Consider the following 24409-nt stretch of genomic DNA (forward strand, 5'->3'; position numbering starts at 1 on the left):
TTACTGTTCATGGTGAAATTTCAGCTTGCACAAAATACAAGGACACAATATGTCGTTTGTTCCCTGCACTGTGTCCTTGTCTCTTGCGTACGCTTAAATTTCACGATGAAATCAGGAGGACGGAATAGACGGAAGGACAGAGAGGTTAGCCGGTTCTCAGACCGGCTGGCTACCCTCTGCTGGGGAAAGCGGTAAGCGGGTTAAAAGATGGCAGAAAAGAGATGGTGAAAAAAAGGAAAGAGGAGTAAAAAAAGAAGGAGGAGGAAAAAAAGGACAGAAGAATACGATATACGACACTGCTTAATGTCCGTCTCTCAAGACCAGTTCTCCGCAAGAAACGCAACGACGCTCTCAGAGCCTTCTGTGCTGAGGGTGATGAATTTGTCAGTATACATGTATGCCATGTGACCTTCCAGCTCTGTCTATACCTAATTTCACTATCCCTCTCTCTCTGCCGTGACTCAGCAACCCGGTTTCAACGACTCATTCAGCTTGGACAGCCAAGACCAGGAGCTTCCTGTAAGTCGTCCGGCGTTTTTTTTTTTTTCTTCTCTTTTTCCTGTCCCACAGCCCACCGACATGGAGCGGCTTCAGCGCGGATTCCGCGATGTTTTGATGATTGCTGTGATGCAAGAGTACACAAGTTGATGGCGCAACTTGTCCCGTGATCCGCGATGCCCGACGGCGCCGTTTGCTCGCCTTTCAACATACGCATCTTTCTTGGGAAGTGTTATGTTGTTGCCTGCTCCGTGTGGTTGATTTTACGAGCCGCACGATTTCAAGAACCGTAGATCTACGGCCCGTGTGATATTCGAAGCGCCTACTGGCTCCAGTATAAAAACGATTATCGTGTTCCATGACTATGAACAAGAATGTAAAAACAAAACCGTGGTCGCGCAGGATTGCAGGTACACTCCTGCTTCTACACCGTTACCGCAGGAAGTGCCCATTACAGCTCACCGAACTGGTGTTTCACGAGTGACCGAATACTATCGATTGAAGCTGGACTCTTCCGAACTCGTCTCGTGTCTCTTTAGAAGTCGACTATGGCTATTTAGCGACATTTTGTATAGCTTCTTCAAGCTTCTTTCCCCGCGGATGCCTACTACAATGTGGTTGTATACAGGTAACGGGAGTATCTTGCAGGACGTTCGTCTGATAGTTGAAAAAACAACACAGTACGTGTGTTGATATGCCGTGTGCAGGTGTTCGTAGTCTCATTCAGGGTAACCGTAATGTACCGAGGCCTGTTGATAGGGCTGAAAAGCTGACTTGGAATCTCGCTCGACGGACGAGCAGGCAAATGTTTGTTAGTCATGGAGTAAGTTTGCGCCGGTGACTCAGACGCCACTTCGCACAACAGTATCGTTGCATATGCTCTTGGGCGAAAAGATACTGCGCAAAACCGATGGGGACGAGCAACGAAAGGCGCAGGCTCACATTGTCTTGCGTGCTATACTTTTCAGAGCTTTGTGAGCCCGTTATAGCCTGTAGTAACAAGTTTTGCTGCTTGATCGACTTCTCTTGTGCATTATATTCAGGAAAACAGCGCTATGAGGCGGGACGGAGTGAAAGAACACAGACCATTGCGCTGACCGCGCTTTGGTCTTTCGTTTCTTCCCGTCTTATAGCGCCGTTTCCTGAATATAATCATCCCAAAAATGAGTACCTCGTGCACACGCGAAGAACGAAGACCAGTGGGCTTTGTGTGGGGTTGTCAATGAATTATTCGCTTTATTAAAACGAAGACGTTTGGACAGGAACAAGGAGAAGACGTCGGTTCAGGAGACGAGGACGACAAACACGGTGTGAGTCCATGGTAGGCTTGTCAGGTACGCTTACACACTTAGTGTATATATACAAACACGTAAAAAAAAAAACTAAGTTGACTGGTCACTCATTTGGTGGTCGGATCGCTCTTCGTACGGAGCGGGAACTTAAGTGGAGTTGACTTTGTTGTTGCCGTGTGGTGTTACCACTCTCGCTGGTTCTCTCACCACCATCCGTGACTGCCGTGCAGACCAGCGTGCCAGCCGTGGTCGTAGTGGGGCTCGTAGTGGGCGTGGTGACTGTAAAAGATGTAAGAGTCATTCGTAGTACCGCAGTCCTAACGACTTTTACATCTGTAAAACATTCACTATTGTCTGCAAGCCGTAGATCATAGGCCATTCCAAGTTGGTGACTCGCCATGTGTAAAGTTCCTATGTTGGCTCTATATATAATACTCCTATAACATTTGACGACTCCCCCCCCCCTTCATTTCCCTATTAGCATAGTATCACTGGCGGGGGTGGGGAGGGTGGTTGCAGAGATCATACCATACATCTGCAGACTACAAGGTGCATGTAGGTCATTGAAGCATGATCTCACGTCCACGCGCCAATTCACCTGTGTCGCCGGTATTTCTCTTGTGCGATTGCGTTATGTATAGACAGGTCGAAGCGATCGTGTGCTATGGTCTTGCGGACCGTCTTTCGTTTAAACAAGATCTCGTACGTGTTTAAAGATAAGATTACCTCACGCGAAGCACGGCTCACTTGTTACGAAACATGATTTAGACAGCTTCGGCTAGGGTGTCCTGTCAAGTGGTTGGATGAAAAGGAGTAATAGCTAGTGATATGTTATTCTTCAATAGCTTCTTTTATATAGTTTGCGTTGGTAATTTTGATTTCAACCTTAAATGTACAACGTTTATTATTTGACACTTCGGTGACACGCAGTGGGGACATACTATGGAATTGTGCTGCCACCTAATAACAACTTAGTTATTGTTAATATAATAGTAATAATCAATCAATCAATCAATCAATCAATCAATCAATCAATCAATCAATCAATCAATCAATCAATCAATCAATCAATCAATCAATCAATCAATCAATCAATCAATCAATGATTTATTTAACGTGCCCAGGAACAACCGTAAGGTCTCTGTGCTGGCGCACGCAAAAAAAAAACAATAAAAATAAACAATACAATACAGACAGTTTTCAGAAATAAAAAGAGCAAAACACGTAGACAAAGAGAAATGAACACAAAAGGGGAGGAGTAAAATAAGACAACACGAGAAATATTGACGGGGAATAAAAAATTAGATTGCATATATACAACTATGTGGAAAGACTGAGAAGGGAAGACTTTGTACATTGTGCCACACTATGTCAAAACAGTGCAAAGCTCGGATAAAAACAATGACTGTGGGCTATGAAAAACGTCAAGATCAAGAAAATTAACATTATAGAGACTTTGTATTCTGTGAATGGTAGAGTGTTGGAAGAAGCAGGCGGGTACCTGAAACGGTCTGTTCTCTCTGGTTAACTTACGCGGAATTCGAAAATTTACACAATTGAGAAGTACAGGGCAGGATATGATACCGTGGACTAGCTTGTAAAGAAATAAGAGATCAGAGCGATTTCGTCGGCAGTGAAGTGATGGCAGTGATAATAATTCAGCAGTGTTTGAACGAGATCCAGCGTCATTTTTAGCAAAGCGATGGTTATATATGCTGAGGAATTTTTTCTGGACTCGTTCAATGGTGTTACCGCTGGATTGAGCAATAATAATAATAATAATAATAATAATAATAATAATAATAATAATAATAATAATAATATTAATAATAATAATAATAATAATAATAATAATAATAATAATAATAATAATAATAATTGTAATATAATTATAATAACAATTTACGGGGCTTCTAACACCCCGCAATTTTAAAAACTTTTGGCACTTCCTTGTATACTCCGGTTCGCTGTCATAGAGACACGTCGTGGCGGTGTCGCGCGGGTACCGCGTATGCTGGCTGTTATCGTGCGCGTTCGTCGGCGTATTGCGCACTCGAACGATTGCTCTTCTACGGCATACAAGATTGTGGCCCGGTTATCAACCACCCCCCCCCCCTCGATTTTTTCCTCACAGGCTTGCAATCGCGATAATAGGAAGTCGCCTTGTGTACTCTTCCTAGTGCACGGCGTGTCGTCTACGTCTCGCATACTGAGGGCACGGTGTTGCCTCGCGGTGTGCGTTTTTCTCTGCAAACGTATGGCGCCATCGCCGACGGTGCTCTGGCGTGTTCTGCTCTTATGCACGCAAGGTCTTGCTAAAAATGTTTTTATCTCTCGGCTTCTCGTAGTCGACCTTGTACTACAGGCGAATACGACGTGTTGTTCTCGATAAGTAGGAGGCTCGCGTCGTCCCCTTCCGGTCTGAAGAAAAAGCGTGAACAGTGTTTTCCAAGCCACTTAACTGAGTTGTAGAAAATATTCGGGGCATCTGTTCGTATCTACTTGCACCGTAAATGTAGAACCTCGAGAGGTCGACCTTAACCTCAGTTTGACATGAGCCTACAAAAGTGCGATGAGTTTGAGGGGAGCTTGGCAGCTGTGATGAATTCCGTGAATGACGTCATACATTGAGCTTGACCTAAAGAGGTCAATCGAATGTGCGATCTTGGGGTCAAGCTCTTTAACAGCTTCTTCGCTATATCATGGCTTCAAGCCACATGTGTTAGAAGCTAACATGCGTAAGCATGTTGACAACGGTCTCATTATGGTAGGTATAAATGACTTCCTTCTAATTTGAGCACTTCACCTAAGGCTCGTTAACTCGATCTGAGGACTTCACATACACCGTAACAATCACGTTGAGAGGTGTTGAGGTAAGGCATATACATAATGCTCAAAGTTGCAAATGAGTTCTGCGGAATCCCGCAAGGTGGCGCTAGGGTTATGAGATTGATAATCGACAGTCGCCCTTTTGCAGCATGAAGCCACAGCGAAATCGTTACGGATTTCTCAGAAAGAAAGATGTGCTTTGTGCAGACGACATATTTACCCTGATTGCCTGAGAATTTATATTCGCGTTCTCGCGCATGCTATGACTTATCGTGTTTGCGTGCACATAGGTAGTTCCCTGCTTGGAGTACTCCGCCGCCTGTCAAACGAGCCAAAGCCCACGCCGCAATCCCGGCGCACCCAACCAAAGCCAACAACACTCGGCGCACCTATCTCGCCAATGTCTGACGCCGCCAACATACAGGTGTGAACTTCGTTCTACAGCAAATGGCGCCTGTCAGCTATGCTGCTGACCTCCATCGCAAAGCGCCCCATACCCGCCCGCCCATGCGCGGTGTGGTGGCTTCGGCTGGGTCATCTACATCGCCTCTCGCCATGCGGAAAAGGTGTTGGGTGACGGCAGTATGTTTCAATGTGCTCACACTGGCAAAACGACGCTCCCACAATTTGTGTTTCTTCTTATGCGTCTTACTCTTACGTTTACTATTACGCTTTTCTTGGTGTAACTCAAGCACGTAGCTCACGGAAAACAACCATTTGCGTGATATTACGCGCGTCACACGTCCACGTTTACTATCGCCGCCAAGACACCTTTATCTCCCTACTATCGTTAAACGTTTGCGACTAGACCCATCGAGAAAGCCGCAAGTTCCATCGCAACTTCACCTGCGTGACGCAACATTACGGTGTCGTACGTGGTTGCGAGTGGCTTTCACGAAACCACACTCTTTTCGCATAGGAATAGCAGTTACCTCTAGATGTGACTCGTGCAACGGTGACGAAACAGTAGAACATCTACTGTGTCTTTGTAATCGCTTTGTGCCCGAGCGCAACGTTCTTCGCACTGCGCCGAACAGACTAGACGGCAGGCTGTCTTCGTTAGAGAAGACCCTCGGATCGTGCTCCTACGCGCCTCAGGCAAGCAAAGCGACGCAGGCATTGATGCTGTTCTTAAAATCGACAGGATTAAGCGATCGCTTGTAGGTGTTTGAGGGACAGGCGCACGTGTACCCTGATAGTACCTTCTTCGCTCTTCATGTATTCTTTTAATCCCTTCATCCCTTTCCCCCAGTGCAGGGTAGCAAACCGGTCGCGCGTCTGGTTGACCTGCCTTCCTTTCCCCCTCCCCCTCCTCCTCCTCCTTGCGACCATTGCCCTTTTGTCGCGTTGGCCTTTGAATCGACTCTGCTCACGACACCCTATTGCTGTTCGAAGCGTTTTGAGTTGACGGTTTCGCTTACCCAATCGGGATCGGGATGGGGACGACCCTTGGCGCCAGGGCGGCTCCGATGAGCGCGTACTTAGCCACCTTCTTGAGCTTGCTGGCCTGGGCCTCTTGCGTCACGAGGGCCACCACGAGGGTCAGGCAGAGGAAGGTGAGCGTCACTCGGCGGCTGTACATCTTGATCGTTTGGCTGGCCTGTTGACGGCTACGGCTGCTGCGTGGATGCAGAGAGCATTAGTCGCAAGAATATATCAGGAACGGCTCGTCATGAAGTCGCCGCTTTTTCGCTTAGATCGCGTATTGGACCGGTAGACATGTTAACCACGTGCCCCATTGGGTCGAGCGTTAGGTTCGCTGTTTCGCAGTCCTGATCAGGTTGTACAGGCATACAGGCAAATCTCAACTGCATTTCTTCAGTTGAATCTGTTATCTCACTAACGTACATAAGAGATGAAAAATCCTTGAACACGGGCTGTCGCTGAGGCCGACGTTTCGAGAAGTGGTCTTGTCTTCTTCAAGGCAGGAAGCTGAAGAAGACAAGACCACTTCTCGAAACGTCGGCCTCAGCGACAGCCCGTGTTCAAGGATTTTTCATCTCTTCATGCTTCCATCTTTCCCTGCACTTCTGCCTTATTTGAAACCTACATTTCTGGTCAAAAATGAACTATCGTCAAACTAGCCCAGGTTTCTCTTCTTGTCCTGCATTTAACGTTTACGATAGTGATGGTGCCTCCGTTTTACGGGAGAGCCTTTCCCACAACCAGCTGTCCAACAATTAGAATCCATCTTCGACACTGTTCTGGTACACTTCCCTACGGAATAATATAGACTCTGCTTGCTTGTACGGTATAGCGAAGTCAACGTACTCCACCCGGGGACTGCGCAGTAAAACTCCTGGAAATGAAGCCATGCGCGGGAGAAAAAAAAAACTCCCTCAAGATAAAGGATTCACGAGAACTCCGTTTGCTTTTAGAAAGTATCCAATAGGCGGTGATCGATGGTCGCGTATGTTTCACCGGCAGGAGCAGACTGATGGAAAGTCCCAGGCCCTATCGGCGCTGATCGCATCGGGTTCCATGGCTCTCACTGTCGGCTCAGGGCTCGGTTCTCTCCTGAGGTTCCAGAGTGGCAACTCACCGGTGGTGGGAGAAGTTGGTGCCTGTTGCTTGGTTGTCGCCGGAGTGGCTGTGCCATGCTGCCGAAAACTCGCGCCCTTTTATAGCTGGGTCCACGACGCGGACTAGATGAGAGGGAATGGGTGAGAAGGCGCTGGACCCAGCGTTGCGGAACCGAGCGCGGTGCCCGCGCGCTATTTATATATATTTTCTTTCGATCATTCATGTTAATCAGTTTCCAACCTACATTTCTCTTTCGGCAGCAGCGCAGTCACAGGCGTCGGGTGAGGGGAGGGTGCTTTCCGAAAAGGACGCGCCGAAGACAGGAAGAAGATTTTTCCGAGCGACCCTTAAAGAGGAAAGCGCGCCGCCGCGGTGTTCCCAAGCGTGACGAGCGCTTTGCCTTGCGAAGCGCGCGCACAGAGACGACGACGAAGGGACCGGGGCAGTTCCTCGTGGCACGCCTACGTACTGCGGCACCACGGTTACAAGATTGCTGTTATGGGGCTTCGCAACCGCTGCAAGCTGTCCGCGGCGCTCGTTTATGTGAGACGTTACCGGAGGTTCTCAAAGTTGGCTTAATTTCGCGCAAGTTATTTTATTGCGCTGGGGATTCCTTGGGCGGATATCATGTGTGTCTATATACGAGAAAGCATAGCACTACACAGGGCGAACCGGCAAGACACGATAGAACAGGATCGAATGTTTGAGCATAGCACTGCAGCTTTACTATTGCCTGTGCCGTTGACATTGACGCCTTTTTTTTTTTTTCTGGCCCAAGAAATGAGGACGCAAGCGTTAGTGAACGACTGTATCGCTTTTCTTTCCTCTCTCTGCGTCCTTATCTTCTACTCTGCAAATAAGCTACTTGTACCACTCATCAGCGCTAGCTAAGGCACTCCGACATTGTCAGTCACCTTAGCAGGCACGTTCAGTGTCAAAAGCTTCATGGCCTTTGTTGGAGGATTAAGCCTTACAGAGCGGTAACTGTATGCGAAAGTCTTTATATATCAAAGGCCGCCGTGGGGGCTCTGTGGTTACGGCGCTTGGCTGCTGACCCGAAAGATTCGGGTTCGATCCTTTCAGCGGCAGTCTCATTTCGATGGAAGAGGCGAAACGCTCCATCGAAGCGTCCGTGTATTGTGCGATATCAGCGCACGTTGAAGAACCGCAGCTGGTCGAACTTATCCGGGGCCCTGCACTACGGCTTCTCTCATAGCCCGAGTCTCTTTGGAACGTTAAACACCATAAACAGAGAAATATAATTAAATATGAAAACGAGACAGCACAACTCCCGTATTTAAACGTTCTTTGTCTCGTTCGTTTAGCTGCTTCTGTAGTTCGCGTATAGAATTATCTTATTGTAGGCGAGTGTTTGGATTATTAATTTTTGTTCGATACGACTGCCGTCAGTATCAATTGAATTGAAGTGGCAGTACATAGAGCCCACTTACCTATTTAGCACCGTATATTTCCGCCATTAGCTCTACACTATATATATGTGTTAGTGTAGCCGCCTCTAGTGCACCCTACGTTCCCTTGTGCACGGAACTACTGAACAACAGAACGAACCATTGTTATAAAGGGATCCGGGCTTACAAGATATGTTCGAGAGAACCCTTCCCAGGCTGCACCTATCGAGCTTATGCAACGTCGCGTAGCTTCATTTCGTAACACAAAACGCGCTTGTTATACGGCAAAAAGAAAGAAAGAAAAACCACGCCATTAACACGCGCATATCGACATTTTACGCAAGCAGTCTATACAAAGACATCTCTGGCCTTAGACATCGATATTAACGTGTCGCGCGCGCCGGCATGGTATTCTTGCATAATAAAAGTACGCGCAACTTCCCGAGCACATTTGGTTTCGCTTTTATTTTTTGTCCTCATACTCCAGTTCTTGCCTGTGACAGAGCGAATGAGTGACGTAACGCTGCCACTTCCGTACCAGCCGCTTGGAACCAGTGTTCTGTGCGACTAAGCTTGCGCGCGAGCGCGCGGACTAGCGAGCGTTTGTTTCTGAGGTATTTCTTTTTCTTTTTAACTGAAGCAAAAGAAAAAGAAAAGCATTCAGGCGCAAGCGTCCCTTCTGCGAACATAGTGCAGCTTTCGGCAAACTCAGCGTGCATATGCATATACTCGACACGCTTGGTGGCGTAAAACGTGTCGGAAACGCTTGCAGAAAAAAAAGCACAAAAAAGAAAAAGAAAGAAAACGGGCGAGATGCCGACGGCCAGCGCGCGAGGCGACACAAACGTCACGGCCCGGCGCGAATGGCGGGTCATTTGAGGAAGAAGAATTAACTCGCCATCTTCACGCGCTTTTCTTTTCCTCCTTCGAAGCCGTGAACAGTTTCGCTTTTCTCTTTCTTTTTCATTTCTCCTCTAAGTGTGAGCCTGTGTATGGTAGCAGCTGTGTTTCGTCGTCGGCGTATATTCCCGGTATGTGCACTCACGATCAACGCTGGTCAGCTTGTCAGTCGAGGCGAACGTAAGGTGGAGAAATGAGAGTGAGTTAGTAAGTGAGTGATATGAAGGGAGCAAGGGATGGAGTGAGAAAGGTAGGGAAGGAGGGAGGAAGGGAGGGAGGGAACAGCCATAGGAAAGAGCGGTGAGGTTAGCCAAAGTGTACATGACTTGCAACTCTACAATGTGGAAGTAGGTAGTGGATAGAAAAAAGAGGAAAATGAAGTAGGAAAGGAAGAACAAGTGAAGCGGGTCTAAACATGCCGGAGTTGATCGCTTAATCAAGCACGTTTGCAGAGTACAGTTGTGTTTACAAATATTGACAGTGTACTCTTTATGACCCGCATAGCAGATGATGGTTGAGGCCATGCCTTTAGCCTAGGCCCTTGATCGTGCTCCCCGATATATATATATATATATATATATATATATATATATATATATATATATATATATATATATATATATATATATATATATATATATATATATATATGTGTGTGTGACGCTATGAATGAGTGACGTGCCGTGGCTCATACGCCATACTTTTATTCTATCCACGCGCACTTCTTCCTCGTCGGCTTCTAACAGACATCACTGCCTTTATACGTCACAGGATTCCCCTCCCCCCGAAAGAATGCGCGAGTTTAACTACAAAACATGAGCAAACAGAGTATTAAAGCTAAAATGTCAAAACGCGGAGTAGTTCCATGTCACAAGGGGGTTCCGTGAAATTAGCACAAAAAGATTCACAGAGGAGGCCGGGGATATCAAGGAGAGCTCTGGTGGGCGAGGCTGGCTGTTGCGTTCGGGACAACATAAGCATGCCTTGAACGTGGACACTAATGATGACACATTTGGTAGACATGTAACAAATGAATAGTATTGGAGCACCTTGTAGAGACGGCAGCTCAGATGCCGTAGGCGTCGCTTTGTGGTGACTGGTAGAGACGCGGTGTTTTCACTTTGTGAGCCCGTTGAATGAGGCTGATGGGGTGATGGCTGTGTGCTTCCAGAATAGAAGGGAATTGTCTGGCGCCTTTTCAGTCTTTTCCTGTGGTGTTGTCGCAATTGTCTTGATCGGTGGCGCAGAAAACTTCCTTTACGGTTCATCCTGCGACTGAGGTGTCTCAGATGTTGAACTTGTCGTCGGTTTGGTCGGTGTATTTTCTGACGACCTCCTTTATGCCGCAAGTGTGCTTTCGATGTATCAGTTCGTCGATGTTCTTGTTCGCGTAGCCGTTGTAGTCTATGAGATTCTTGGAGTTGCTTTTGTTGACACTGCTGCTTTTGTTGCGAAAGTTGGCGACGTGGGCCTCTCGTAGGAGCACGAGTCTGGTTTTCTTTGCACGTTGATGTGATCGGTAGACAGTTGGCACTCGGCGCTCTGCTGCAAGGCTTATCTGGTGATGAAAGTAGTGTGGCAGAATGATCAGAAACCTCCCCAGATGGTTCTGAAATGCCGTTCATTATAGATGCTTCTGGCAGTTGGCAATGCGCAGGATCTGGTGAATCGGAAACTTCCGCATTGCTTCGACTCTCTGGTGGGTGATCACTGGAAGCTGATAGCACAGCAAACATGGCTTGACTAGGTTCCATTTGCGAGTTTTCGTGAGACTGTGGAACTGTTGAAATACACCCTTGTGGCGAAAGACACATCTTGGACTGGTCCTGGTGTGATTGTGTATTTTCCCGATGCGTCAGCTCGTTTATCGTGAACGCAGCGACCTTGTGAGGCATGTGGTAATCGTTATGAAGAACAGTTGAGCCACTTGATGTAATGCCAGGTGGCGCGTCACGTATGCGAAACGACGAATCAGCTGTATCGGGATGTGCAATTACGCCTCGTGGCCTATGGTGCAGTGAAGAGGTAGAAGGTGCCAATTCTTGTGCAGAAGGAAAGCCTGATGGACGGCTATGTGTTTTCGTTGGAAAAGCACGTGGACTGCGATGGCTGAGTTGAGATTTCTCTAGATGGTGGATTACAGACGAATCTTCACTGTAGTCTCTAAATCGGGTGATCATTTCTTCCCTGATTTTGTTCCATGATTCATTGTTTTGGAAGATGTGCGTGAGGTAAAAGCGGAAGGCCTCACCGGTGACGTAGTCGTTGAAGTTTTTGACCATGTCCCGTTCTGACCATGATGCAGCGGTAGCGTGGACCTCGAAAAGGTGGAACCAGTCCTGGACGGGTCCATCGTCCGCCGATCCTGCGTACTTCGGGATGTCGAGGTCTGCTGATGATGCTGCCATGAAGCTGGTCACTGTATGCAGCGATGATGTGCGCAGATGGTCCGTATGTGGTCAGGGTGTCTTGTTGAGAACGTTGATGATGCGTGGCTGATGAAGTGGCTGCCAGGTCTTCATCCTGTCGACTTGTGTGACGCTATGAATGAGTGACGTGCCGTGGCTCATACGCCATACTTTTATTCTATCCACGCGCACTTCTTCCTCGTCGGCTTCTAACAGACATCACTGCCTTTATACGTCACATATATATATATATATATATATATATATATATATATATATATATATATTATTTGAGCCCGTCTAACAAATTACGGGGTAGAGGCTTTAGCCTGGACCCTTGATCGTGCTCACTAACCGTCAGCCGGGATTCCTTGGGACGCGGCGGCGGTCAAGGCGAGACCGATGACTGAAAAAATGGTGTGAAAAAGAAGATGGTGTGAAAAAATAAGATGACTTTCAGTAGCACAAGTTACACACCCGGCGCTTCCGTAAAGCGCTTGCTCATAACTGCCCACGATGTGACCAGCAAAGAATTCATTTGTGAGAGAAATTGAGTAATTTGCATAAACGTGATGTTTACGTTGTGAAAATACTCGGACCAACTCACACACCGCTAATCAGGGATGCGCCTCGACTGCATTACAGGATTTTCTTATAGACAGTAATATAATTACTTTGATAAGCGCATTTTATGAACTCTATTAGTATTGTGCGTTTGACGAAAACGACATTTGAAAATGACATTCGTGTGTCGCCTGCATGTATGTGTTTTACTGAACTTACGCATCAACTTTAACGAGGTGTTGCGCATTGATAGCTTGTCCTGGTTTTGTGGTTAGGTGTTTGTGGTTTTTATTTTTAATACTTTTGAAGAATCAGTGTGTTGTCTCTTTGTGAAATGTGCACATGCACTTGCAGGGGAATGGACGGTCCTAACTTTTTAGCTATGTATTGGGATAGCCTACTATAATGTTTCCTAACTTCCCGTGTGTGTGCTACTGTATTAAACAGCAGCAGAAAAAAAGATATAGTATGTGCGCGATAGTGTTACGGTGCCGCCGCGATCACGGTATTCATGTGATAACGATGCAATGAAACGTGGTTCAACATCCTATAGCAAATACGTCTTATCTCGGGTCGTAAATATTGGTAGACGCAGGACGACCGGACCAGACAGCGCCAGCAGAACCGTTTATTCCGCAGTGTCTGCCTCGGTCCAACCACGAAGAATAATAATAATAGGGATGATGATGGTTGTGTACAGGTGAGAACGATGAAGTCCGTAAATGTTCTTACAATATATATTTTTCCTTCGCTGACACGCGACATTCATGCTTATATCCTACGGTATCATCTCGTGAAGTGGCGCGCTATGTACCGTATGACTCCACGTTGAATTCTACCCGGTTTCTGTCGTGGCTCTGGTGCATGGTGTTTACAGAAGCATGCCTGTTCTGCCTTACTTATGCACCAACTGACGAATATTCTTGAACAGGGGTTGTCGCTGGAGCCGAAGTTTCGACAGGTGTTCTTCTCTTCTTCAAGACAGCCTCTATCTTCTCCTGAACTTTGGATACCCATGCCAACTGACACTGTTTTGTCTTCCTTATTTTTTTCTCCACTCACTGTTCACAAGCATAGTACGCGCTTCTTTCTGTAATAAGTGCGTTGTTCCCGTTTGTAGCCGGAATAATTCTGCGGGTGTACGCACCATTAGAGGAGAAAGCAGGAGGAAAAAGACGAAGCCGCAGCGGGTACTGTGATGTGCGCTCCCACATTCCTCCCCCCTCGCGGCTCTCTAATGACTTCACGTATTGTGCGTTTGTGCGGGCGGCAACGCCGCGCTGTGTCGCTGAAAATAACAACCTTGAAACTTGAAGGAGACAAAAAAAATGTCCCTGTTTTCGGACCTGGTTATGTAGACTGTCTGTACACATGTAGCCGCCTAAGCGGTCGCGTGCCTGCTCCGACTATTATTCATATAGTCTCGTAGGCTGGAGGACAAGTTTGTGTACTTCGTCCAACCCATTTAGGGTGAGCACAACGTAGGCGCCTTAGTGGAAACACGTTGTAATGTGTAGTCATTCGCACAAGTATAGAGTTGTTCGAGAGGAAGCGTGAAGTCTTCCGTGCTGACTGTTATCGCGTTTGGCACATTTAATCCCACCGTGTTGTAAAACACAGTTAAAACGTCAAAGCTACCGTGCTGTCCTCTGCTCAACCCTCTTTTCCACTACGCGGCATTCGGGGAATGCACATACATACGGCGATTGGTTTCGTGTGTCGCGTAGCCCTCGTATTGCGGTCTTCGCCTCACGCGATCGCCGAGTTAAATGTATTCTGAACGTTGCACCATCGTAGCGCTCTAATGTCAATCCGTCAAGTCCCGCTGCACGGGTTATTGAGCACAATGTCGCAGTTTCCATTGTCTAAGCATGGAATGCGAAAAAAAAAGAGAAGAAAAGCTCTTGGACTGTGATACTGGCGTACGTTAAAGAACTATACACCTCCGCTACAGGCACTTTCGATCAGTCTAGGCGTATATATTTCTCCAGGCGGAATTATCTGCTTTTATCGCACCGAATTATTATCTCTCTCGTTATCACTCAGATCTAAATTTCTGCAGAAGCAGCCAATCAGTTGACCGAAGAAGTTAACCAATGTATCCAACCATATCGATAATCTTCAGGCAAGATCTTGGCTCATTTTAATATTTCAATTAGACTTTGCCTTGGCTGTGTTTTCTTCGGCCAGCTCATATGGGTAACCCTAATATTGTATGCGTCCAATTATACGTATATGTGTACGTGTACGGTACCAGCAAGGGTCTTCCCGTAAGCGTAACGCGGTTATCACTCGGAAACGCGTTGCTTATGACTACTACGTATCCTTCGATAATTGAGCTATTCAGCATTCTTTACACTGTACTGCGGAGTATCCGCCTCGGTATTTCTGCACGTCAACGTTTTAGATGCGTAGCAGCTCTTTGACTACCTGTGTAACGCTGTCCGTCCGCACAGACGCGAGGCAACGCGCTTCCCTCGGCGCAGGTGTTGGAGCGTTGCCAAGTAGGTCACGCCGCAGCTGGGCGTTGACGTCACGCACCCCTCGCACGCTTCCCTCGCGGGTGCGCGCGTAGCGCGCGTACGTCACTCTCTCCCTCACCCGCTGGAGCGCCGCAGCTGCCGGCTTCAACGCCCGCTCGCCTCCCGTGTCTGCGTTTCAAACAAATGTTTACACCAGTAAACGCTACACCGAGTTTCGCTTCAAACGAATCTTCCAGCGCTCACCGCAGCACCCGCGTTAGCGCCGTTCAACCCGTGACGCCATCCGTGCGCAACGCTGCTGCTTCGCATCCCATCAGCGCTCCCTTCGGGGAGACGGTCCAATTTTTCGGCCATGTTTTAATGCTCTAGAAAAAATTGATTGATTGATTGATTGATTGATTGATTGATTGATTAATTGATTGATTTCTATAGCTTTCCAAAGTAACGTGTGTCTTGTGAGAGATGTGAGAGACTTCTCAGATGAATCTTGTTAGCGCGCGCCGGAAGCTTATCACACGAGTGTTTGTTTGAACATTCCACCACCGTCGAAATGCGACCATTGTAGCCGTGACTCGAGCTCTCGACCTCGTGCTCGGCCGGAAGAAGCCGGTGATTCTGAGTCACCACAGCTGCTGTATACATTTATACAAGCATGAAGCATGGGACAGATAAATGGCCGGAGCCGTGGATTCGAGAGGCGCATCTGAAGTGGGAACTCTTTTTTTTTTTGAGACTCGGCGAGTTCCCAGCGCGTAGTATGCGTTCTGTCGAAGCGTATCGTATAGACGAAAGGCTAACGAAAGAGATAAGCTTTCGTACTATCGCAAATCCAGCTGAGTGGATGACTCAGTTGACGCGCGCTTTGAGTGCGTCAGCTATTTGGGTTGTTTGGCAGAGTGGTCGCAAGAGCACTTCCAGAAGAGTCGGGTGGAAAAAGAGCCTTATCGTATTTACGGTAGCCTGCGGGATTGGCTGGATAACTGTGAATGATGGGCTTCAGCTTTGATATTGGATGTACTGTTTACTGAGAGATTAAATTCTCGAAAAAAAATAGACACTATACCGAAGACCTGGCTATCAACATTTGTAAAACCTCCGTCGAGAGAGAGATGAGTTTGCGTAATAATCGAAACATACTCACACACTGAATACGTGAAACCGCCACGGTGGCCTAGCGGTTATGGTGCATTATTTATTTATTTATTTATTTATTTATTTATTTATTTATTTATTTATTTATTTATTTATTTATTTATTTATTTCATGGTCAGGTAAAACCATTACCTCAAAGTTCTTCACTCGTTGTTAAAATCATCCGCCGCACAATATCGTTCGTGCAAGGGGCGCTCCCTCGCACTGCACCTCACCTTTAGGTTCGTGGCTTGGTCAGGCCTGATGCTATTTGTATCCGCTTCGCGTAAACTCTGCGTGTAAGGCCCTTTGCGCGTGCGCTCTAGTCTATTTGTGTCCACTTTCACGTAAACACTTCTGTTTCCACCGCGCGTTACCAAATTTGTCTGAGCGAGGAATAGAAAAAAAGGGGGGAGGAGGTTCAAGGAGCCTGAGCGGAGGCGAGGAAGCGGCTAGCCGCAGCCACCGATAAACTCAACTTCGCGAGTGCGCGCTCTGCATGGCGAAGCACAGTCAGGGAAAAAACACGAGGCAGCCGGACGTTTCCTCTGCGGTTCGTTCCTGCTTCCGTTTTCGACCGCTTGCGTAACTTCCGCAGCGGAACGTTATGCTGGCCAGACCGTTTTGTATATATTTACACCACATATATACTCTTGTGTATATGCCTTACGTAAATACGCGTAATGCATGTATGAAGCCACGAGTTAGTGACCGAATAAGGCGAGATTGTCACTCGCGTGGGATATCTATATGTTAGCTACCTGATGTCGTAGCGTCATTCGCTTTAATGGCTTAGTGACTGTATAACCCTGCTGCTGAACCTTATGTCGTTGGCTGGATTTCGGATCGAGTGAACTCTTGTCCGACTGGTGGTCAGAAGTTTCTCGGCACAAATATTTCTCGAATGATATACGGTGAGTGCTTTGGACGTTAATGTGACGAGGGCGTTTAAACTGTTCATATATAGTGTATTTGAGACATCGATAGCGTGATAGTCGGTCGCTGCTTTTAGAAGTGAAAGGGACGCTACAGTGCAACAGTAAAACAGTTTATGGTGGTTTCGTATAGTTCACATCATTTATTACTCGAAGAGAAGTAGATAAAAAATGATCTGCAACAAAGTGGTAAAACATTCTTTCATCGAGGAAGAAGCCTTATTTTGTTCTCTATCCCGTAGCCTCCTTTCCAAGCTTCCTTATAATTTGGGAACCCGGGTACCCACGATCCTGCGTTCCCTTTCCCCCAGTGCAGGGTAGCAAACCGGACGCGCGTCTGGTATGCTTGTCCTTTTACTCGTTTCTCTCTCTCTCTCGTAATTTGTGCGCAAAATGTAGTATTTTTCTTGATGAAAGGAAATGGTCACTGCATCTCGTCGGGCGACCTTTTCATATTGAGCTTTGTAGATCATGCCGTTTTCTTTTGTTGATTAATTAAGGCATTGATTAAGCCTTGTTTATCACGTTATGTCTAATGTCTTTTTCACCGCCACCGTAAATGCCAAATTCATGGTTCTATTCCAGTGTACACATTAGAGCCGGACGCATTAGAGCTGTCTTCAAAACTATTTTTTTTTTCGAAGGTATATGTTCCTATACGGCGAAATCAACTTGTTCTTGTTAGTCAGCGCCCTGTCTGTCGCTCTATTGTGTCCCGTCCTAGCGCTGTTTTTCCAGTTTCAGTATGTACCAACAATCCCACATCAACACACTTTTTCAGCCGGACGCGCTATGAACTGCTCTCGCAGCTGTTGCACTGGGATAGTTTTGCATCTGTGCACCTGCATTTTGCATCTGGCCATCTGTGCACTCGTTTCGGAGGTCACGAGAGGCAAAATACTGCAGCAGACGAGTACGGTGTTGCGTCCGTCGCAAAAAGGTTCTTCAGAAGCGCTGTCCACTGAGACATGCTAAAGTTACGACTCAAGAGTTGTCGCAGTAATAACTGAGATCAGAAATGAAAGGCGGGACGTTTTTTCATGAGAGAGAGAGAGAGATTAACTATAGGAGATCTCCGGTTGGCTGCCTTGTACATTGGAAGGGGAAATGGGTATGAAGACACCACAATGTCACGTACACGCGATTAGTTAAAGGATGACGGATATTACCTAGGTAACGAAAGATGGACATTTTCCGTCGCCGTGGGAGTGCTTACGGTGCCCGGCTGCTGACTTGAAGGTCGCGGGTTCGATCCCGGCCGCGACGGTCGCATTTCGATGGAGGCGAAATGCTAGAGGCCTGCGTATACTGTAGGATGTCTGTGCCCATTAAAGAACACCAGATGGTCTAAATTTTCAGGAGCCTTCCTCTACGGCGTGCACGCCTCATAATCATATCGTGGTTTTGCTACGCAAAACCCGAGATATTAGCATTAAAGATGGAGATTGGTTAAGGGAACGTCATTGATTGAAATGATGAGAGGTCGTCATCAACGAAAAGTCGCTGGAGCCAACGTTTAGACAAAATGACTTTCTTTGTCGGACTCAAAGCCTGATGGTGTTCAGACAGGTTTTCGCGAAGACGAATTACGCTAGCGCGCTTAATCCTCGATTGGTCTTCGAAAGGGGACGCGTACTGTCGACGGATGTGTGTTCTCCGTGCGACTTGAGTGATGTTGCGAAAACTGCAGAGTCACGGCCCGTGACAAGGCCGTGTCGCCCACGAAGCTCGGAAACGAAACCGTGAGACCCCATTTTTATTCGAAGCCTGTCCCGAGGGCTCGCCTATGAAATTGTATACATGCATACCCATACCGTCACGCGATGGGAACTTCGATCGGCGCACGAGCAAATGCGTACGAGAGGGGTTTGACTCGTTCCGGAGGATGGAAAGACACGGAAAGAGAGAGAGGGAGAAGGTAACGTTGCGTATGCGAGCGATTGGAGCACGCTTGCAGCGGTCGTTCTTGAAATCGCTATGGTACATAATTGACCTGACCTCGTGGGAATATCAGAGAGCTGGCCGCGCTGCGCGTGTTTCTGACGTGCGTCGGTGGCCGCGAAACCTTTGTATCTTTTCATCTCTCTCTCTTCATTCAGTGTAACACGTCGGTTTTTTGTGACGAGTGCTTACCTATAGTCGAACAACACCGAACGGCAGATGGTGCTGCTCGGGTCGATCAGGTTAGCATCAGTTCATCGCGTTTTCCGCGTGCGCGCGTGAATGGTTTCACATGTGTGTCGAACTGTGTGTAATCGTCTAATATGCATCTTCTTCCGCGTTCACTTGATACCTGAATTGTTTTGTTTGGCTGTTTCTCGATATTCCTATAGGCAGGGGACAGCGCTGTGGGCGAAGCAAAAGAACAGAGACCACTGTTGCTTCCTGCATATAATTATGAACCAACCAGTCCAAATGCGTACCGTTCCGTCGATATCATTCTCTGTTTGTCATTTTGGTTTGTTAATAATTATCATGTTTCTGTACTAAGGTTGCGTAACATGTTAAAAAAATCAAGAAAGAAATCGGAACGATAAAAAATTTAGTCGGGCCCCACCATATCGGTGGTGTACCAACTATATACGTAAGCCAAAGCATAGGTTTTGATCTATATTGAAGAAGAAAAAAAATCCATAAACTAAGCCTCGTTGGTCTCCTAAAAGACCGCATATGTTTGAATTAACACTACGAAGCAAGCACTGCGCACAGATTCAGACGTCAACGCAACACTATTGCTTTCTGAATCTCCTCTCCTTTTTTGCTTAGCGTTGTTAATTCAAATATGTAATCCTACCTACTCGCCCAGTGCGCCGCTGTAATCCGAAAACCGTATAATCCAGGTATGTAGAGTGCGTGTAGCCGGCGTCGTTTCACTATATGCTTAACCGCGCGTGAAAGAAACCGTGTTGTGTTGAACTGTAAACAACGGATCCCGCGGTACCAATAATAAAAATATCTGGGGTTTAACGTCCCAAAACCAAGATATGATTATGAGAGACGCCGTAGTGGAGGACTCCGGAAATACACGGGCCTCAGACATTTTCGCCTCCACCGAAAATGCAGCCGCCGCGGCCGGGATTCGATCCCGCGACCTTCGGGTCAGCAGCCGAGCGCCATAACCACTAGACCGCCGTGGCGGGGCTCCCGCGGTACCAAGATATTCATTTAAAGCGATACATCCGGTGTGCTCAATACTTCTTTTTTCTTAAGTGTTGACTTTGTTGAAGCGGTGATACGCCCAACAAAGCTGAACTTCTTTTCTTCCGTTGATGGAGCAGGCGCCGCGTGGAATTCAGTTTACGAACTGCATTATGCAGCACGCAAGGCTCATTTTGACGTGCATTTTCTAACGCCGGTTCAATAGCACGGCGCATTATCGTCGAAGTTCGCGCCAGAGTGTAATTACACGTGGCCCCGCGAAACGTCCGCGGTGCCGCACCCTCGACCTTAGTGCTCTCGTATAGCTTAATCGTCGCAACACCGCGGCGGTGGCGCCTAACGGGAGATCATTGACACACTTGGCGGGATGTGAGCCAGGGCTTCTTATAAGCGACACTCCTACTAGGGCGTTTCGTGTCCTTGCCGATCTCCTATAGCTTCGGTTGTCTCGTGCCGGCCTGGCCCTTCGTATCGGAAGATCGTTACCGTTTAGCGTTCCGTTCGCAGAGCCCATAAGCGCCCACTCTTACTGCGGGGCATTGATTACGTATAGCTGGAGTGAAGACCTAATGAAAAGAAAGCTGTTGTGCTTTAGAGCCGTGAGACAACGCGAACGTGGTGGGTGAAGAAAATGACGTTTGCCTAACCTATCGGCTGCATGCTTTAGATTTCACTTTGGCTTTCTTTACAGCCGCTCCAATTCTCTAACTAATCGTGATAAGATCATCAGCACTGGCGCCATTAAGACCACTACCTTGTAGACGCTTCCCACCAGATATCTCCACTCAGGCGTTCAACCGTTCGCGCTGTACACCATACCGTAGCGCAAACATAACTCCATATCGTAAGCCTCATTTTGTGACGCCTCGATCCGAATGCGTTTCCGTGCTCTGGTGGTGACTCATTCTGCTACGCTGATTGACCGCCGCGGCTATCTTCGCTACGCATCGTCCTGGGTATTATTACCAAGTACACCCAAGCCTGCTGGCACACGACTCTGAACGAAGTAATCAGCACGATTGACTTTTCCGTGTGCCCAACTGGAAATGTGGTGTGAGGCTGGGGTGTGTTCTCCTGTGCTAATTTACATTTCATCGTATCAATCTGTTGGAGAGAGATAGAGAGTTGTGAAACGAAGGAAATGGAGGAACGTTAACTACAACAAATGTCCGATTTGCTACCCCACGCTGGAGTCTAGTTGTAGAGGTTTCCGCCAGGCAAACTTCTACGGACTCATTAAGGAGCCCTCCTGTGCCTTGTTAGAGCTGAAAAAGGACTTGCTTGAATGTGTTCTGGCTTTGCCGGTTCCAAATCCCGGCCTTGAATATGGTAAGACTCTAAGCGTAAGACGCCGTCATTTAATTAATACTAGTATTACAACGAAAATAATTACCCATTTTGTACGCCCTAGTTCGGTGACCTCTTCGAGGGTTGAACCGACGCGGTGTCCTTCTATTTGTTTATTTCTAATACCTCAAAGGCCCCTGAGGGAAGGGGTTTTACATGAAGGCTGGGTATATCTAATAAAATAGCTCTTTTATGACGTGTTTGAATATGGCTAGGTCAGATTTAAGCACTGCCTCGGTGGGAAGGTCATTCCATGTCCTTTGATGTCTGGATGAAGAGTGATGAGGCATGGGAGACAGCGCGATCTTGAGGAGGGTAAGGAGGGTATCAGGTCTTTTCGACGCGCTGGCCTTCTTCACATCTGCAGGACGGTAATACGCGAAGAGGCTGTTGTCCCAACGGCGTAGAGGCGGGCGCGAGGCGTTCTTGCGCGCTTCGTTGCCGCCAAGGCGGCGTTGCAGCAGCGTACACACGTCCTCCACTTGCCAGAAAAAAAAAAAAAGAGCTTGGCGCTCACGAGTCAGGACGCGCTCACATTGAGCTCCTGCGTTTTGGGTGTCTTTGTGCGAAACCTTCGGGTGCAATCACCACAAAATGTGCTTATCGTCTTCCTAAGGTGAAGAGGAACTCGACGACATCACTTTTTCGGGCGTGGACCTCTCCACTTCCGAAAATTCACCGAAAGTAGACCGGCTGCAAGTGTGCACGACGCTCACCCTAGCATCGACGCCGGCGGCGTAGCGGTGACGAGGTGGATGAGCGGCAGCGACGCTGAGCGACGCCCTGAGCCCTGCGACGATGAACGATGGACCAAAACTGATTTCGGAAACCACAAGTGCCAGTGGTGAGCCTTTTTGAATCATTTACGCTCGCCCACCGCGAATAGCCGTCAGGCAGTGCAAAGTGGCAGACGCCACGCTTGGCCTATAGCCGACAGTCAGAAGATGATGCAGTACGCTGTAGAAGGCGAGGAACTAGACCCAGCAGAGCTCGAAGACGGCACCTGGGTCACACCAAAAACGACACAGGGCGGCTTAGACCCCCTAGATCTGCAGCACAAGTACAGAACGGCCGCGTCCAAGCCCCCAGAGGCAATGTCTGAACAAGCCAGTACCCCGGCGCCCGACGTGCAAGCAGCGCGCCCGCCACAGCTTCCACGTCGGAGGCCCATGCCGAGGCTGCCAAGCGAACATTACAAAATTGTAATTCGACCCAGACACCCAATCAACCTGTCGAACATTGGCCTCGCTACGCTGCTGGAAGCCATCCAAAACAGTGCCAAAGTAGAACCAGCCCGAGCAGAAGAAGAAGACCAAATAAGAATTCACCCTATTAAAAATACCCTTACAGTCAGTACACCCGACAGAATCAGGGCAGAAGCCTACCGCTCACTGGAAGTGCTCAGAAGTCAGAGGTACAATATGAACTTGCCAGTGGCCACCTACGTACCAGCGCCGGACGACTCCATCCGTGGAGTAGTTTACAAGGCCTACACGGACGAAACAGACCACGATCTTCAAGCAGAACTCATGAAGAAAAACCCTGACATCCCCATAGTAAATGCCAGGAGACTAGGCTCATCAAGACACCTGGTCATCACCTTCGCCGGACACAAGCTTCCTTCCACGATGCGCTTCAGGTGTTTCACCTTAGAAGTACATCCCTTCAGGGAGAGACCTGAGGCCTGCTTCAACTGCAGGAAGCTTGGGCACCGCACAGATGTGTGCCCGCTGCCTGGCCCTGGAATACCAAAATGCCGAAGATGCGGTGGAGAACATCCTCCGCCGCCACTGGGAGAACAGCCGACATGTACCCCACAGTGTGTAGTCTGCCTCGGCGAACATCCCACTGGCAGCAGGAGTTGCAAGCTACGCTTCACTCCAGTCAAACCTAATAACAGCAATAAGACATCGATGTCCTACAACACCAATGAAGGAGGAAGATCAAAATCACCAGGCCGTCAATCAAGATCGAGGTCGCGAAAAAGAAGCCAGAGCAGGAACAGAAATGCCCCCACCACGGCGCAGAAGAGCCGTAGTCCCAGTCAGGAGACATCAGCTTCTATGCCAGCAATAAACAACAACAAGAGCGCCTGGAGCAACGGCCCACCAAAGAGCGTGGGTTGGAGCACCGACGATCCAGGGCAAACCAGCAAAGCGGCAACTACTCAGCACGCATCCAACGCCGAACAAGGGGGCAAGATCAGGAACCGGTCAACATCCCAGACTCGAGGCGGCCATTCCAGATCCAGTTCGAGATCAAGGACTCAACCACCGGCCAGATCTCAAGACAACGAGGTGAGGGAACTGGCAGAGCTGGTAAAATCGTTACAGCAACAGTTGGCTTCGGCCAACGAACAGATCAGGCAACTGAAAAACAATTCCAATTCGACCTTTACCCCACCCGCGGCTGAGGAACAAATGACATGCGCTCAGAGTGAGGTAACTAACATGGAAACTGACAGAATTAGAGGAGAAAAGCGCAGAGCTTCGAGCCCAGCGCCAGAAAATGCCACAGAAGAAAAAAGAGAGAAAGTAAAAAACTCGACACTCAGAATGGCCAAGCTAGAAACGGCAATAAATGCGCGCTTCAAGGAGCTAGAAGCGAAACAGGCTGAGTTTCAGGCATCTACTGAGGCTCGCCTCACCAGAATCGAAGCCGCGATCGAAAACATGCTGGCAGGCCTTAATCAGCTCAAAGTAGCTAACCCAGGCGCCCTGACACAGCAGCAGCCACAACACCAAAGCCCCGTTGCACAATTACCACTCCTAGTTAGAAGTGAGGGACCTAACAACAATACTAGCTTAGATCAACGACCCCCAGCGGGGGGCCCAATCAGAACACACGGACAACGTGCAGAAACTCCTATGCATTCATGATGGCCAGCGACCTAATTTTGATCTGGCAATGGAACTGCAGAGGGTTCCGAGC

General features: G+C 48.0%; 2 protein-coding genes across 2 annotated transcripts in view; one reads left to right on the forward strand and one right to left on the reverse strand.

The window, feature by feature from the left end:
* The window catches only part of LOC119396595 (rho GTPase-activating protein 18), a 200407-nt gene that overhangs the window by 19563 nt on the left and 156435 nt on the right, over positions 1 to 24409 (forward strand). The window contains exon 7 of the mRNA XM_037663871.2: positions 466 to 519. Coding sequence (XP_037519799.1) covers positions 466 to 519 — 54 coding nt within the window. The remainder of the gene's footprint in view (positions 1 to 465; positions 520 to 24409) is intronic.
* Positions 1923 to 6259, reverse strand: LOC125759038 (uncharacterized). The gene is made up of 2 exons (XM_049417153.1): positions 6041 to 6259; positions 1923 to 2069 (listed from the first exon to the last, which is right to left on the reverse strand). The coding sequence occupies exons 1-2, from the start codon at positions 6199 to 6201 to the stop codon at positions 1994 to 1996; spliced, it is 237 nt and encodes a 78-aa protein (XP_049273110.1). The 5' UTR covers positions 6202 to 6259; the 3' UTR covers positions 1923 to 1993.

Source organism: Rhipicephalus sanguineus, chromosome 6 (assembly GCF_013339695.2).
Source record: "Rhipicephalus sanguineus isolate Rsan-2018 chromosome 6, BIME_Rsan_1.4, whole genome shotgun sequence".
Lineage (NCBI taxonomy): Eukaryota > Metazoa > Arthropoda > Arachnida > Ixodida > Ixodidae > Rhipicephalus > Rhipicephalus sanguineus.

What these genes read in the sequence shown, in the direction of transcription:
- LOC125759038 (XM_049417153.1), bottom strand. Translation starts at nt 6,201, where the DNA reads ATGTACAGCCGCCGAGTGACGCTCACCTTCCTCTGCCTGACCCTCGTG. An exon ending in CCCATCCCGATCCCGATTGG is followed by an intron (nt 2,070 to 6,040) that starts GTAAGCGAAACC and finishes CATCTTTTACAG; the next exon opens with TCACCACGCCCACTACGAGC.